Source organism: Trichosurus vulpecula, chromosome 5, assembly GCF_011100635.1.
Source record: "Trichosurus vulpecula isolate mTriVul1 chromosome 5, mTriVul1.pri, whole genome shotgun sequence".
Taxonomy (NCBI): Eukaryota; Metazoa; Chordata; class Mammalia; order Diprotodontia; family Phalangeridae; genus Trichosurus; species Trichosurus vulpecula.
This window is the reverse complement of record NC_050577.1, coordinates 92,774,759-92,790,273: the sequence shown is the minus strand read 5'-3', so window position 1 is coordinate 92,790,273 and position 15,515 is coordinate 92,774,759. Positions and strand designations below refer to the sequence as shown.

At 36.3% G+C, this 15,515-nt stretch overlaps 1 protein-coding gene across 4 annotated transcripts in view; it reads right to left on the bottom strand.

The window, feature by feature from the left end:
• The window catches only part of KMT2C (lysine methyltransferase 2C), a 297,401-nt gene that overhangs the window by 8,165 nt on the left and 273,721 nt on the right, over positions 1–15,515 (bottom strand). For all 4 annotated transcript variants that reach the window (XM_036759103.1, XM_036759101.1, XM_036759102.1 and 1 more), the window contains 7 exons: positions 10,396–10,648; positions 9,379–9,518; positions 8,402–8,509; positions 6,043–7,162; positions 3,942–4,078; positions 2,446–2,588; positions 1,997–2,165 (listed from right to left, as the gene is read on the bottom strand). In XM_036759103.1, the coding sequence (XP_036614998.1) occupies positions 1,997–2,165; positions 2,446–2,588; positions 3,942–4,078; positions 6,043–7,162; positions 8,402–8,509; positions 9,379–9,518; positions 10,396–10,648 (2,070 nt within the window). The remainder of the gene's footprint in view (positions 1–1,996; positions 2,166–2,445; positions 2,589–3,941; positions 4,079–6,042; positions 7,163–8,401; positions 8,510–9,378; positions 9,519–10,395; positions 10,649–15,515) is intronic.

Genomic DNA, 15,515 nt, shown 5'->3' with positions numbered 1-15,515 from the left:
CTTTTGATCTTCATTGCTATTAATGTTAGATATTCTGAACAACAAAATAAATCCTGACCTAAGAAGTGCTATTTTTAATCAATCAAGTATTTATTGAATAGCTACTACGTGTCAAGTACCATGTTTACAAAATCCTCACTTGCAAGTGGTTTAGATTCTAATAGGGGAACAGAAGAACACAGACACATAGAGATTAGAGAATAAATACAATGTCGTTTGAAAGAGAAAGCCCTAAAAGTTGAGGGGATCAAGAAATATTTCATACAAAAGATGGTGCCTGAGCTATATCTTAAAGGAAGAAGGGGATTTATGAGGTCAAGATAAAGTAGCGGTCCATTCTAAGCATAAGAGATATCCAGTGCAAAGATGTGAAAATGGGATGTGCGGAATACTGCATATGGGAAAAAAAAAAAAAAGAGAAAAGGGCAGTTTGGCTGGAACATAAGAGCATCGAAGTGGGAGTAAGATCCAGAGAGGGCTAGAAAAATAGGTGAGGGCCAGGTAGTCGAGTGTTTTAGAAGATAGAGAGGAGATTGTTTTAGTCCAGAGGCAATAGCAAGTCTTTGGAATTTACAGGGTAGAGGAGTGACATGATCAGACCTGACCCTTAGGAAAATACATTACACACACACACACACACACACACACACACGTATACACACAGACGACAATTTCAGCCTTTCATGATGAGTTAACATGTTCTCTTGCTGCCATGTAGCACTATACTAAGATGACCATGTGAAAACAGGAGGAAGTAGAATGAGCTAATGGGCTAAATACAGTAGCAGCTAATATTTCACTTACTATTGTTTGGGTGGAAAGGAAGACCTTAAAGCAAAGATTTCAGGGCAGTTTCAACAAAGGGGGAATAACATTCCTGTCCTTGTTAGAAAATCTGCAGGAACCAATAGCAAGAAGAGGGATAGTAAATCCTATTTAGTGAAAAGGATTCATTCTTGGAAGCATCTTCAGTGAAACATGGTTGTTAGCCTATAATGGAAATGGCTAAGAAAATAGGTTTTTCATGTGGACTGGATTCTATTGTGCAAGACTGGCAAGATGGTGATAATACTCTTTTAAACAGACATCATCTTATCCTCTGTCTCTTTAAAAGATGTACCTTATGTTAGTTCAATTATGACTGCACCTGAGTAGTGAATAATATCACCAAAAATTCCTGTGCAACTTATCTACTAATCTGAGTTTTCCCAGTGTCCTTGGAGGAGATAATAGCTTGACAAGGAATTTTTAAAAAATCATTGCTGTATATTTTCTCCATGCAAAGATTATTTTTCAGCATTACTCTACAAATTTATCCAGAAGCTAACCATATGGCAGGATGAATAATTCAGGGTGGGAATAGAAGTTTCAAAGTATGGCTCAACTTTTAAAATTTCATGGGCTCTGATTCTTTGGATGAGTAAGGAGCAAATTTTCTCTATGTTTTTAATCCACTTGACTTAACATACTAAGAGTACTTGGTACAGTATCTAAAATAAATAACATCTTTCAGGACTATAAAATTAAAACATGATTTCTATCAACCAAGATAGTGGGAAAATTAGGTCCACATTCTCCTGTTTTCAGAGTGGCTTTCTTATTCTTTGGAAATAATGAAGAAATTGATAGTTGTTCAACCTCCTAACTCACTGAAACTTATATGGCATCCTGTTTCCCACCCTTCTCTGGCTCACTTTTATTCAATGCCCACATTGTGATAGATACCACTCCCTTCAGGTGTTTGAAACTGTCACCGTAATTTAAACATTAGTTCGTTACCTGGAGTAAAATAACTCATAACCTGAATCTACAGTTAATCATCACACTGTCATGTATGGCAAATTATTTTGGCACAGAAATAAATGAAGTGGAGACAATAGATATTAAAAACTGTCCTAACAGCTATGTGAAATTCTTACCACATATGTTATATAAATTTCATCAAACTTCTATGCAGAGCAGAAAACATATAAAACAGAAAAGAGTTCCAGCTCACCTGAATCCTAGACCGTGCTAAATACACATTGGATTTCCATTCAGTCTTCATTTTGCGGTATTGAGAGGATTTAGAATGGACAAACTGTTTACTATAAGGGGCATTCAACTCTCCAGTGACTGTGCTCTGAAAGGATTTCGAGGTGCTGGTGCTATTCAAGGTGTGAGGCCTGTAGGCATTGGCATATAAACAGAAAAATACAAAGAAAACTGAAGACATCTCTGAATAAGGAACAAAGTCATATTGTTTTTCCAATTCTTTCTGGTAAGACACACATACATTGAAAGCTGATTAGCAAATACAACACAGCAGAGCTCTTTTCATTTGGGCATGCACATACACAGCCAGAGACAACAGGGTTTGTGAGCAGCAGACATATAAAAGCACAAGAAAACCACTACAGAGCCTAGAAACCCTGGGCTGTACTATGTGAAGTTAAAACAAAATACCTTAACACAAACCTCTTGACATGGGTACTCATTTTAGGTTCAGAACGGGCACAGCCCGTGGGGTTAATGGCAAGAGGAAGTTCCATGAGAGGATTTCGGCCATATCTGAAGGTATAGTTTTCACATGCCTCAACCCCAGGAAGCTGAAAGGAAGATTGAAACAGACAAAAGTTAACACACCTGAGAAATATCCTACACAATATCTAGTCACCAGGACCATCAAGGGGCATCTCTTTTGTTGATGAATGTGGCAAGAAAGGGATCTAATCCTGTACAATAAATTTAAGTGCAAGCATGGCAAAAGAGATCTGGAATCTCCTATGAAAATGTCATTCCACATCTATGTGAATACTGCCTGTAAACATCTTCAACAATAAAGGTGCACTTTTTTGTTTCTAAGCTATTTCTAAAAGCTACATGCATACACCATACATCACAGAATGGAACTAAGAAATCATCTAGCCCAACCCACTTATTTTAAAAATAAAGGAGAGTAACCTACCAAAGTTCACAAAGTAGAGTAAAGTGGCTGAGCAGAGACCAAATATTTGCATGGCACCAAACATTTATGTATGAATATGCAAACTGATCTTTAAAGAGATTATTTAGTGAACCCTGCCAACTTTCCCCTAAAAAAGGAAAAGATAGGGCTCTTTTCATGAGATTGAAAGCAATGCATATAATCAAATGGGATTTTAGAACCTGCACCTCTTTATAAAACACTCTAGGGCTTGGGAAACAACTTCAACTTCTGATACGTGTGTCAGTATGAATAGCTCCAGGTTTCCAATAATTCCTTGGAATTTTAAGTCTCACACGCCCACTGTTTATACTGTTTGTTTTCTTGGCTGTTTTTGCATATCAGTTTTGTTTCCATTTTACATATCACAGCACATGAGGTCAGAGATGTGAGGTTAATATTCAGACTATTTTAGGGAAATGTAACTTATTTCTAAGAGAATTTCTATTTTAATTTACTTCCCAGACTCTGTCTCTCCAATATATAAACTCCCATAACCTTGATTTCTTTTTTTTAACAAACAGATTCATTCGTGGAGTGTCAGGCCATCATCCAAGAGGGAAATCATACAGTTCTAGTAAATAACCTGTAGGGATTTTTTTGTGCTTTCCACAAGTGAGTTTCTAACATCAACAATTATTGCCCTTGAAAAAGTCTGCCTTTTAGCCTCAGTTATGGGTATTCCACAACTGGGTGGGAAATAATTCAACTCTGATGAACAAGTCATATCCAAAAATAACACCATCTTTAGAGTAAATCAGTTGGCAGCAAAGATTATGAGTCATGAGGACAAAGATCAAGCCTTTATTATTTCTGAATTTCCATACAATAAGGCTTGCTTCATGACAGACACGTAATAAATAGCTGTTGAATGAATATATGAATGGATGACCAAGTACTTCATGTGAATAAAATCAAAAGGAATTTTCCAGGATGAAAGAATATTTCTATTTTTCAACTTAATCAAAGTACTCACTGATTCAGCTATTCTTGCCACAGCAGAGACTGTCAAACCAAACAGATCTTCTCCTTTTAAATATCCAGGAAAGAGCTGAAGCATGTCAGATTCTTTTCGAACACATGCAACAGGCTCCAAAATTTTATCCCAAACACCTAAATGACAAAGAAAAAAATTACAGTGACAAGACATTATGGTGACATAAAAATGAATGAATAACACACAAAGAACTCAAGAAAAAATACTAAAGAATAGTCAAGACTTATCAACAACTATTTCCCAAAATGTATCTACCAACATTGAATCTCTCCACTAACAATAATCACTACATTAATAATTACATGAAAATGAGAAGAGTTCACCTTAGTCAACCAGAAATTTATTCACTGTAATAACATCAAAATTAAATCCCAATGAGTTAATGCAGTTTATATACCTTATGGTGACCAACTTCATGTCAATATTTTATATAGGCATTTTACAGAAATCTTAATTTAAAAAAATTAACTCATTTTCTCTTGACTAACATAACCTAAGAAGTCACCTTGATGAAAAAGCAGTTAAAATGCTCTTAGCACCTTTGAACTTCAACACTGTTCAGTAATGAATATTCACAATGATAGGCAATGTAAAAGAAAATAATTTTGACATGTTCCCTGCCTTCTAGTCGTTTGCCTTAAATTTGGCTAGAAGTTTTGTGAGTAGGGAGAGGCAATACCAAGCTAAATTTACTGACGTATTATTAAATTTCTTCTGTGTTTCTGGGATCACAGGCCAACGTGTGTACAACTGTCTGACTAAAGATGCTATGGTCAGTCTAAAGCTGGAATAAGAAAGTCAATTGTGTCTATGGAATGTGTCTGTTTAAGGACAGAGACAAAAACTTGTATCTAAATTTTCTCTATTCAACTCTGCCCGTGGTCCCAAAGCCATAAGAAATTTAATAAAAGCTAATTTAATTTCATTTGGCACTGCTTCTCTCTGCTTGCCTAATTTCTCCTAGCCAAATTATAAGAAACAACTAGAGGTCAAGGAACATGCCAAAGTCATGTTTGGCATTGCCTATCTTTGTGGCTAGTTCATTACTGAACACCTTTAAACTTCAAAGGCTTTAATAGCTCTAGTTTTAATAGGAGTCTGTAATGAAATACACATGGAAGCTAGAGAATCCCTGTTCCCCATAAAGTACAGTAGATGCTGAACTAGAAGCTCATTCCAAACCACTTTTCTTTATTAAATATAGTAAAAATCCTTATTGTTAGAAAGCTTTGTTTTTTCTATTTCACATCTCAGACCAGGGTCCAAGTAGCAGGGGAAGAGGTGTTACTAGTGTATCTTAAAAAGCAATTTAAGAGCATTCGCTGGTTTGCAAGTCCAGAGAGTTGAGTTCTAGTCCTGGCTTTGCCACTTTGCAACTATGGGCAGACAATCTTTGTGAACCTCAGTTTCCTCACTTGTAAAAGGAGGAAGGTAGATCTGATGACTTCTAAGGTAACACCTTCCCTTTAGCTTCAGGAACAAATCCAATTTTTCTAATATGGTTGACCACAGTGCACAAGAGTAACTAAATTTTCCTTAAATGATATACCCTGATTCGTAGTCAGTCATTTCAGGTAGCCCCAAACCACCAAATTTGGAATGCCGATTCCACCAGTGCTTATTTTCAACTAAATTCTGTCTAAGTAAGTTGCTGCAAGTATTTCTCAGATCTAATCCCCAGATAATACCCAACTCCTGACAGACTCCATGTATAGAAATAGCAACAACAGGAGTTTTATATAATAGGATATAGGTTTCAAGGTGAATAATATGGCAAGCCTGATTTAATCACTACCAGAATCATTTTTGAAAATCTTTATTTAAAAAACACCTTGACCTGGATCTTCTGAAGCGACTAGGATCACAGTTTGTCTTCCAAAAATTGTATCATAATCCAATCAAGATGGTATAGAGAATTTCATCTTGTATTTCAAAACATAATTCTTAACAATTTATCAAAGGCTGCTTTAGAATATGAAACAAAAAAGTGGAGGGGGGGAATTAGGAAGAATGGAGAATATATGGAAAAGTCGCGATAATTCTGTGTAACAAAAATACAGTTAACAGAATTGCATGTTACCTTTAGGAGAGGTATCAGAAAGAACAAGATCTTCATGACCTTGCTCCACAATCTTGATCACAAACATGGGAAGCCCATCCTTCTCCTCAATAGAACATAAATAGCGACAACGTCTATTTGCATACCGCATACTCCAATATAATCGGCTGGCTTCATATCCAACAGGGAAGAGAGCTTTAGAAGAATGGAATGCTTGCATCTGCTGTGGTAACAGCTGACCAATTGTGTGGAAGATGAGGCTTCCTACTCGGAAAGTGTGGTCACGTTCTCCACGCTGCACAATGCTAGCTATCTGACGAACCTCATCTCGTTGGACGTAGACCCTTCTAAAAACTGCAAAATAACTTAATTCTTGCTCATGAGTTCCCTTTGGCTTGTGCAAGGGGCAAAGCATTGTTTTGTCCTTAAAAAACATGCATTGTGCTTTAATGGCACAGGTAAAGTGATAAATGTTGGTGCACCTAAACCTGTGACAGCCGCCAGTGGCACCCATTTTGTGACAGAATACACATTTCATTTGTAGGCCCCTCCGAAGTGCCAGTTCCACATTTATTAAGGCACCAGCTTGCGTCTCGTAGACCTCTGTGGACCAAAGAGCACAGTTCAAATGGACCCAAAGATCTAAGTCAAGGTTAAGCAGCCTTGCAGGCCCATCAGTTAATCCATCCCCTTCTTCGTGACAGAAGCAACACTTCCTATAGTCTTTAGGCACAGGGTCGGGTTTCAGGGAAGTGCCCCGTTTTTTCAGGAACTCATCTATTTCATCTTCACAAGGTGGTTTGAAAGTCCCTTTGGGAATTACAATATGAATGCTCCACTTCTTCCATTTCATCCCTTTCCATTTCTTACTTAGTGGTCTACAATCATCAAAAGCACTATGAATGGCTCTCAAGCGAGGTTTCAATTTTACTGTCACTTTCAGTTCATCTGGCTTTGTCTCTACTTTGGCTGCTTCCAAGGCAGGAGGGAAAGTAATGGGAGGTGATGTTGGAGGAGAGACTTTTTCCTGAAGCTGTGGGAGACAATGGACATCTAAGGTAGAGATGTTGGTATTGTATTGATGGAATGCTTTAGGGGGCATCTCTTTTGTCGGTGAGTGCGGCAAGGAAGGGAGCGAATCCTGTAAAATAAAAAGAAATCATGTTAGAAAGAACAGTGATAAATAACCCTAAGACGTGTTCAAATTTGAACATGCTTAAAGCAAGAAACTCAGATGCTTAGTGATTTTTTTTTAAACTTGGTCGAGAATAAAGCTTTAGAAATTATAGGGAGAGAAAGAGAGGAAGTAACTAGACGATGAAAAGTAGCAGAGTCAATCTAAGATGTCAAAGATTTGACCACAACAGATGACATTAGGGGAGGTCTGGTGACTGATCTTTCAGTTCAACGTTCCTTCTCACTTCAATAGTACTTTTGCATCTCTTCCCGCCAACCTCTCTAGGTTATATATTAATGCTAATAAGTTGCATTACATAACTAAGTTTAATCAATCATAGGGTCAATGAAGCTAACCCCTTTAAAAGTGCTTTAAATAATTCTTTGGATTTACATGGTGCCTTTTCTGCAGAAACATATAACAAAGAGAAGTGAAATTAAGAAGCAAGAGCCCTACTTCCCTCCTCTCAAAAAGAGAATCATCATGAAAGCGACAGACCCGAAGTATCTAACAGTGTTCTGTGTAAAGCAGGTACTTAAGAAAGCCTTACTGAAATCAACATTTTTGAGAATGTACTTTGTAGGGATGTTTATTTAGGTATTGGCTAGGAATTGTGTTTTATCAATACATAAGGTATCAATGCATTTAAAATGTTTGCTGGATAATAAGAACAACAAGGTTGTAAAAGCTGAATAATGCTCATGGAGCACATCATCTTAGAAATGTACTGTTAATGTAAGTGGCTCTTACATTATATGAAAACAAATAAAGTAGAGATTTTTTCCTCTACTAAGATGGAAAGGAATGTACAGGGTTCCTCATACAAAAATATTCACCTTCTCAAAAGAATATTTTTTGCAGTTTTAAGAGAACAAAAATAGAATCATGAAAGAAATTATTTCAGGTCCTCCAGAAGAGAAGGCAGGAAAACTAGATTCAAGTCCTAGCCATGATAGTGTTAGGAATGAGATGTGATCTTGAAAAAGTTCTTTACATTTCCCCCTTTTTTGGGTTCTGTCCATCAGATTTTCCAACAACTACCATGCGGAGGAATTTGCCTTCAATTTTTCATTATGTATTACAAATGGTTATGGAATGAAATTACGGATCATTGATGTCAAATTTAAGTAAGTAAATCATCAGCTTTATGACAAAATCAAACAGCACTAAACCACTACTACATCTTAATGTTTACATTGTTACCTTGTGTTCTGTGTTTTTTCCTTGTACAGTTGTTGAATAAAGAACAAAACAGTTATTACTACAAAATACAATGTCCTTTTCCCCTCTATCAGGGCTTTCTTGGGAATCCTGAGAATCAAAGAGAAAAGGTATGTGAGCATTTCGACATTATAAATCACTCAAGAAACATCCAGTAAGCTAAAGATGAACACTATTGGTGAATGTAGCTCAGAACCCTCCTCCTGTTCCCTGACTTATTGTTTCCCCCAGCTAAAGTGGCAGCGAAAACTGAGTGTGTCACAGAGTTTTGTGCTTTGAATCCTATGTTATAGAAAATGACTCACTTTTGACTTAAAAGTAAAAGGTAACTATCGTCCAAATATCTAGTATAGACATGTAGTAGATGGAGATAAATGAACTTAGGAAACATGAGCAGCAGAAATATTTTTTCCTTTTCATAGTTTACTCCATTCTTGCATCAAAGATGATCACAAAAAGCTGCACAAGCAAATATAAAATGTTGATTCTGGCTGCCAAGACTGTGTGTGTGTGTGTGTACTTATGCCACTACCACCATTTCCTGTTCCTTCCTTCCCTTTGCAAAAAAACCTGGAGTTTACAAAATCGAAATTGTCTGGTTCATCATTTACAATGTAAAAACTATTTCTACACCATTAAAACTCTAGAACAGTTAATAGTTATGAATCCTGAAATGGTTCCTGGTTTAATGTTTCTCAATAATGAAAAAAAGTCATTTTTGAAAAAAAGATTGTGTTGTTGAAATCCTTTAAGCAACTGAAAATGCTAGTCTAATAAGAATTTATTCAATGTCTCAAGGAAATTTTGGAGCCTATAATGAATACACACATATGGTTACTCCCCAAAGTCTTAACTTAAAACTGCACTATGGCGCGTGCGCTCTCTCTCTCTCTCTCTCTTTCCATACATCTATTGCAAATCTAGTTTAACTGAGAAAAAGCAATATAGCTTTTAAATACCTGTTTCAGAAAGCCTGGACCTTTGAAGGATTTCCGAACACCACTACCAAGAATGACAACTTTACAATGACAACACCACTGTGGTCTGAGTGCAGAGTTATCAGTAATGTTTTGATTATGATCCTTATAACCAGCTAGACCTGAAAAATAATAATTTGTTAAGAGATTGTAAACAACTGCAAATAAACATTAAAGGAAATATACAAACTTGAATTCACAGTGACAAGCCTTATTTAAGAAAATACAGTTTAAGAGAGTAACGGAGGGCTCAGACTTAAGTTAGGAAAATACAAAAAATGAGGTAGAAGTTGCATGATTTTATTTATACAAAGAAAATTCAGACACAGGGTAAACATTTTCAATTATAGGTATGAACTAATTACAATTATTATTTGACAAAAGTTATTTTTAATTCATGTAGCATATATTTTATGCAAGCAAAAATAGACGAAAATGACATATTTACAAAAAATGCTTATGCTTTAAGACAACAAAAAAAGATTCATTGTAGCTGTGAAACAGTACTTCCAGCAGAACCTCATATGAAAGAGCTGATTTTTTAAATCAATTGTTAATTAGCCTTTCTATTTAAATTATTTCTCCCCAACTAAACTATTTTGCTGTTCAGTCATTTCATCTATTACTATTCTTTGTGATCCCATTTGGGGTTTTCTTGGCATAGATACTGGAATGGTTTGCCATTTCCTTCTCCAGCTACTCTGACAGATGAGGAAACTAAGGCAAACAGGGTTAAAATGATTTGCTCAGGGTCATACAACTAATCTATCCAACTCTACACCAATGAGAATTACAAGTCTATTTTATTTTATATTGCTATGTCACGTACTTTGAGAGAAAAGAAAAGGACACCTAACAAAGTCCTAGGGATTGAGGAAATGCCTGAATGATAAATATGATACACATCCCCTGGTACAGTATACAAGTATGAATTATAAACTGACCAATCACAATTTATTCCTTAAGAATTACAAATGAGAATGTCACAAGCTAACTCACCATTGCTTGTTGGAGGAAATGGCACATTTGGTGGTTTGAGTTTGTAAGAGGCTACTAGTCTTCCGTGGCTCACAGATACTGGTGGAGGAGCATGCGGGAGTAACTGCTGCCGATATTCTAAGCCAGGGTTTGCGCGAGAGCCATTTATCAAGCCCACATGGGAAGGAATATCTGGAGCATTACTGACCTCATAACTGTTAGGAATTCGTACGTGAAGAAGATCGGAAAATGCAGCCACAACACTACTAATATTCTAAAAACAACAAGTAAAGAGCTAGATGTTATCCAAACGTAACAATGAACAAGAGGATATCATAAAATAGCATTGTTTTAAGAAATCTTCCTGTTACATTATTTGGAACTTTATATGATGTCTCAAAATTTAAAAAAAATATTTGATAAACAGCAATATTAATTGCACTACAACAGACCTGAGAACACACAGTTATGGGTACTCCCTGTATAAGGGTAAAACACAAATCTGGTAATGCTTTGCTGTGCAATTCTTCTGTATATCATTCTAAAAATATTCTAGAACTCTACCCAACACACTCAAAATTTTATCTGGTTCTCTTCTGTAGCAGCTTTTGAGCCATCTGTCTATGATTATTCTTCACTCTGTCTCCAGGCTTCTTAAACTTTTTCTATTCGTGACCCCTTCTGGGCCCACAGTTTAAGAAGTACTGCTGAGTCTATATAACTGGTTGCCTTACCTAGTCATACATATCCTTAATGTCAGTGACATTACTTTTGCTTGTCACTCTTTCCAACAAATAGTCTACTTACTTCCATCAATTATTTTCCCATTTTGTACCTACGATTGCAATTGTGCAAAAAATTACAGCCAAACCGGTATCACGAATTGCTATTAAAAAGGAAGGCAGCGGGAGAAGCAAACAGCTTTGCAAAACTGAAATTCTGCACAACTCAAATATGGTTCAATCCAATTTCCTCTTTAGGCTTTAGATTGGTATTTGGTCAGGTCCTGCAGTTATTCTTGAATGCATATGACCACTTCTTCCTCAGGTAGTCTGTCCAGTGCTGAGAATAGGGAGAATCTAAATGTAGTGTTTCTACTACTATCATTGAGAAGATGAGAAGACCATAAAAGAGCAATATAATCTATACTGCTGAATACCCACTTCATTACTTCTGGTTTCATCTTCAAAAGTTCTCAGAAGGATTTAGCTTAGGGTTCTCAAGCTCATTTCTGCCTCAACTGTTTTTTATACTATTTGAGGATTATTTGGCTTATAATTATCTCAGAATCTAAGAGTCAGAAGGAGTCAATTAAACCTTTATAAAACCTCCAACCAGTGATCTTTTTCTGTCACCTTCCTGTATGGTTTATTATAAATTAACTTATTCTTTAAACCCACGTTGCCTCTGCTTGTCATATCCCTTTGCTTAAAAATGTAATAATGTATTTGCTGGAATAAGTATTTTTTTGGAAATCATTCTGCCTCCTTATCTTGGTGACTATTTTATATTAATTCCCCCTTGCCTAAGAAACAGCGATAGTTGGAGTCTTTATTTATACTGATAGTCTTTATTTTGTCCATTTTTTCCCCAAGTCAGACGCCATGGTCAGCCACGCAGGACTGGAGCTACTGTAACTGCATACAAACTATTTTAAAATGTATTCTTCCTTTAATTTCTTACTGATTTTGACCTTTAACCCATAACTCTTAACTTGGAGTCAGGAAACTTGTTTGCTAAAAATATTTTGCTTGCTTTCATTATAATTGGTTTCTTCTGTAATTCTACGTGATTTATTTATACATTTAAAGACAGTTCTGAGAAGGGTTCCATAGGCTTCACCAGACTCCCGAAAGTGTCCATGACAGAAAAAAGGACAAAAATCACTGTCAACAATATGTAGGCATAAACACCTGATCTGAAATGCTTGCCACAGTCAGGACCATATAAGATTCCCCAGGTTCCACAATAAAGGATCAGAACACTTGGAATATATTTGGCAAAAAAGAACACAGGAGTCAATTTTGCTGGGATGATGTAAAAAAAATGGATAGGTGAGAAAAAGTGATACCTTGGGAAAAGGGGGAAGGGAGAGGAAGAATAGGGAAAAATAATGCTCATAAAAGAGGTCAAGAAGGTCTACAATGATGGGGAAAACCAGGGTGGGGGTGAGGCAATGCTTGAACCTACCTTATTGTCACTGTCATCACAATTGGTAAAAAGATGGGGAAATGTGTGTTTGTGTGTATTTGTATAAGTATACACACACACACACACATACACACTCTCTCTCTCAACTGGTAACAGAAATCTATCTTACTCAATAGAAAAGTAGGAGAGGAAGGGGGTAAGAGAAATGGGGGTGATGGTGGGGGGGGGTGATAAAAAGGATGATGGGTAAAAGAAGGCACTGGTCAGAAGCAAAAGACTTTAGAAAAGGACAGAATAAAAAGAGAAAGATAAACAGAAGGAAATAGGATGGAGGGAAATGGACAGTTAATCATAACTGTGAATATGAATGGGATGAACTCACCCATAAAATGGAAGCAGACAATAGAATATGTTAGAAACCAGAATCTAACAATAACTTGTTCTTTTAGATATCTTCCCTTCATCTTCAACTCACCCTGTGCCCTCTCTCTCTCTCTCTCTCTCTCTCTCTCTCTCTCTCTCTACAAGAAACACACTTGAAACAGAAATACACACACAAAGTTCAAATAAGGGGCTAGAGTAAAATATATTATGTTTTAGATAAAAGGAAGGGGTAGAAATCATGATCTCAGGTAAAGCAAAGGTAAAAAAAAAGACCTAATTAAAATGGATAAGCAAGGAAATGACACCGTGCCCAAAAGGTATCACAGACAATGAATATCAACACTAAACATATATGCTCCAAATTTCGTAGAATCCAAATTCATTAAGGAAAAGTTAAATAAATTAGACAAAGAAAACAGACAATAAAACTAAATGCGGGGGACCTCAACTAACCATAAAATAAATAAGAAAGAAGTTAAGATGAATAGACTTAGATAACTATGATGGACCTCTTGAGGAGACTGAATGGAAATAGAAAGGAATATAACTTTTTCTCAGCTTTACATGGCACCCCCACAAAAACTGACCATGTATTAGCACATAAGAACCTTATAACCAAATGCAGAAAAGCAGAAATATTAAAAGCATGTTTTTCAGATGATAATGTAGTAAAATTATATTCAATAAAGGGATATGGAAACACAGATTAAAAATTAGAGACTAAGAATGACTGAGTCAAAGAACAAATCACAGAAACAATCACTAGTTTAACTGAAGAAAATGACAACAATGAGACAACATTTGAAATGTGGGGGATACAAACAAAGCAGTACTTAAGAAAAAATGGGTTATCTCCAAACATATATATCAATAAAAGAACAGACCAATGAATTGGGTATACAATTTAAAATATTAGAAAAAACAAATTAAAAATCCCCTTAACCAATGAAAAGGAAATCCTGAAAATCAAAGGCGTATATAAAAAGCAAAAGTTTGAAAAAAGCCAGTGAACTAATAAATAAAACTAGGAGCTAGTTTTTATGAAGGAAAAAAAACCCCCACTAAGACAGATAAACCATTGGTTAATTTGATTATAAAAAGAAGATACACAGGCAATGGGGCATAGAAATTTATCTTGCCCTACAAGAAAGGAAGGGAAAAGGGGATGGGAGGGGAGTGGGGTGACAGAAGGGAGGGCTGACTGGGGAACAGGGCAACCAGAATATACGCCATCTTGGAGTGGGGGGGAGGGTAGAAATGGGGAGAAAATTTGTAATTCAAAGTCTTGTGAAAATCAATGCTGAAAACTAAATATGTTAAATAAATAAATTTAAACAAATAGCTCTGAAAACAACAGTGCAGCCCCTCAAACTTGGAACAAAGTACTCTCTACTCTACAAGCAGTCACACCCTGACAAAAAACTCAAGGGTCAAGTAGTTAGCTGGGAACATGGCCAGGCAGCGAAACACACCCAGACTCAGGCCCAGACTTTGGAATCTTTCTTTGGTGACAAAGAAGACCAAAACATACAGCCAGAAGTCGTCAACGAAGCCAATGAGCCTACATCAAAAGCCTTCAAGAAAACCATGAACTGCTCTCAGGTCATGGAAGAGGTCAAAAAGGATTTGGAAAGGCAAGTTAGAGAAGGAGAGGAAAAATTGGGAAGAGAAATGAGAAGGATGCAAGAAAACCATGAAAAACAAGTCAATGACTTGCTAAAGGAGACCCAAAAAATACTGAAAAATATACTGAAGAAAACAACACCTTAAAAAATAGACTAACTCAAATGGCAAAAGAGCTCCAAAAAGCCAATGAGAAGAATGCCTTGAAAGGCAGAATTAGACAAATGGAAAAGGAGGTCCAAAAGACCACTGAAGAAAATACTACCTTAAAAATTAGACTGGGGCAAGTGGAAGCTAGTGACTTTAAGAGGAATCAAGATATTATAAAACAGAACCAAAGGAATGAAAAAGTGGAAGACAATATCAAATATATCTCACTGGAAAAACCACTGACCTGGAAAATAGATCCAGGAGAGATAATTTAAAAAAGACTGGACTACCTGAAAGCCATGATCAAAAAAAGTGCCTAGATATCATCTTTCAATAAATTATCAAGGAGAACTGCCCTGATATTCTAGAGCCAGAGAGTAAAACAGAAATTGAAAGAATGCACCCATTGCTTCCTTAAAAAGATCCCAAAAAGAAAACTCCTAGGAATATTGTCGCCAAGTTCTAGAGTTCCCAGGTCAAGGAGAAAATACTGCAAGCAGCCAGAAAGAAACAATTTGCGTATTGTGGAAACACAATCAGGATAACACAAGATCTAGCAGCTTCTACATTAAGGGACCAAAGGGCTTGGACTACGATATTCTGGAGGTCAATGGAGCTAGGAGTAAAACCAAGAATCACCTACCCAGCAAAACTGAGTATCATGCTCCAAGCAAAATATGCATTTTCAACAAAATAGAGGACTTTCAAGCTTTCTCAGTGAAAAGACCAGAGCTGAATAGAAAATCTGACTTTCAAACACAAGAATCAAGAGAAGCACGAAAAGGTAAACAAGAAAGAGAAATCACAAGGTACTTACTAAAGTTGAACTGTTT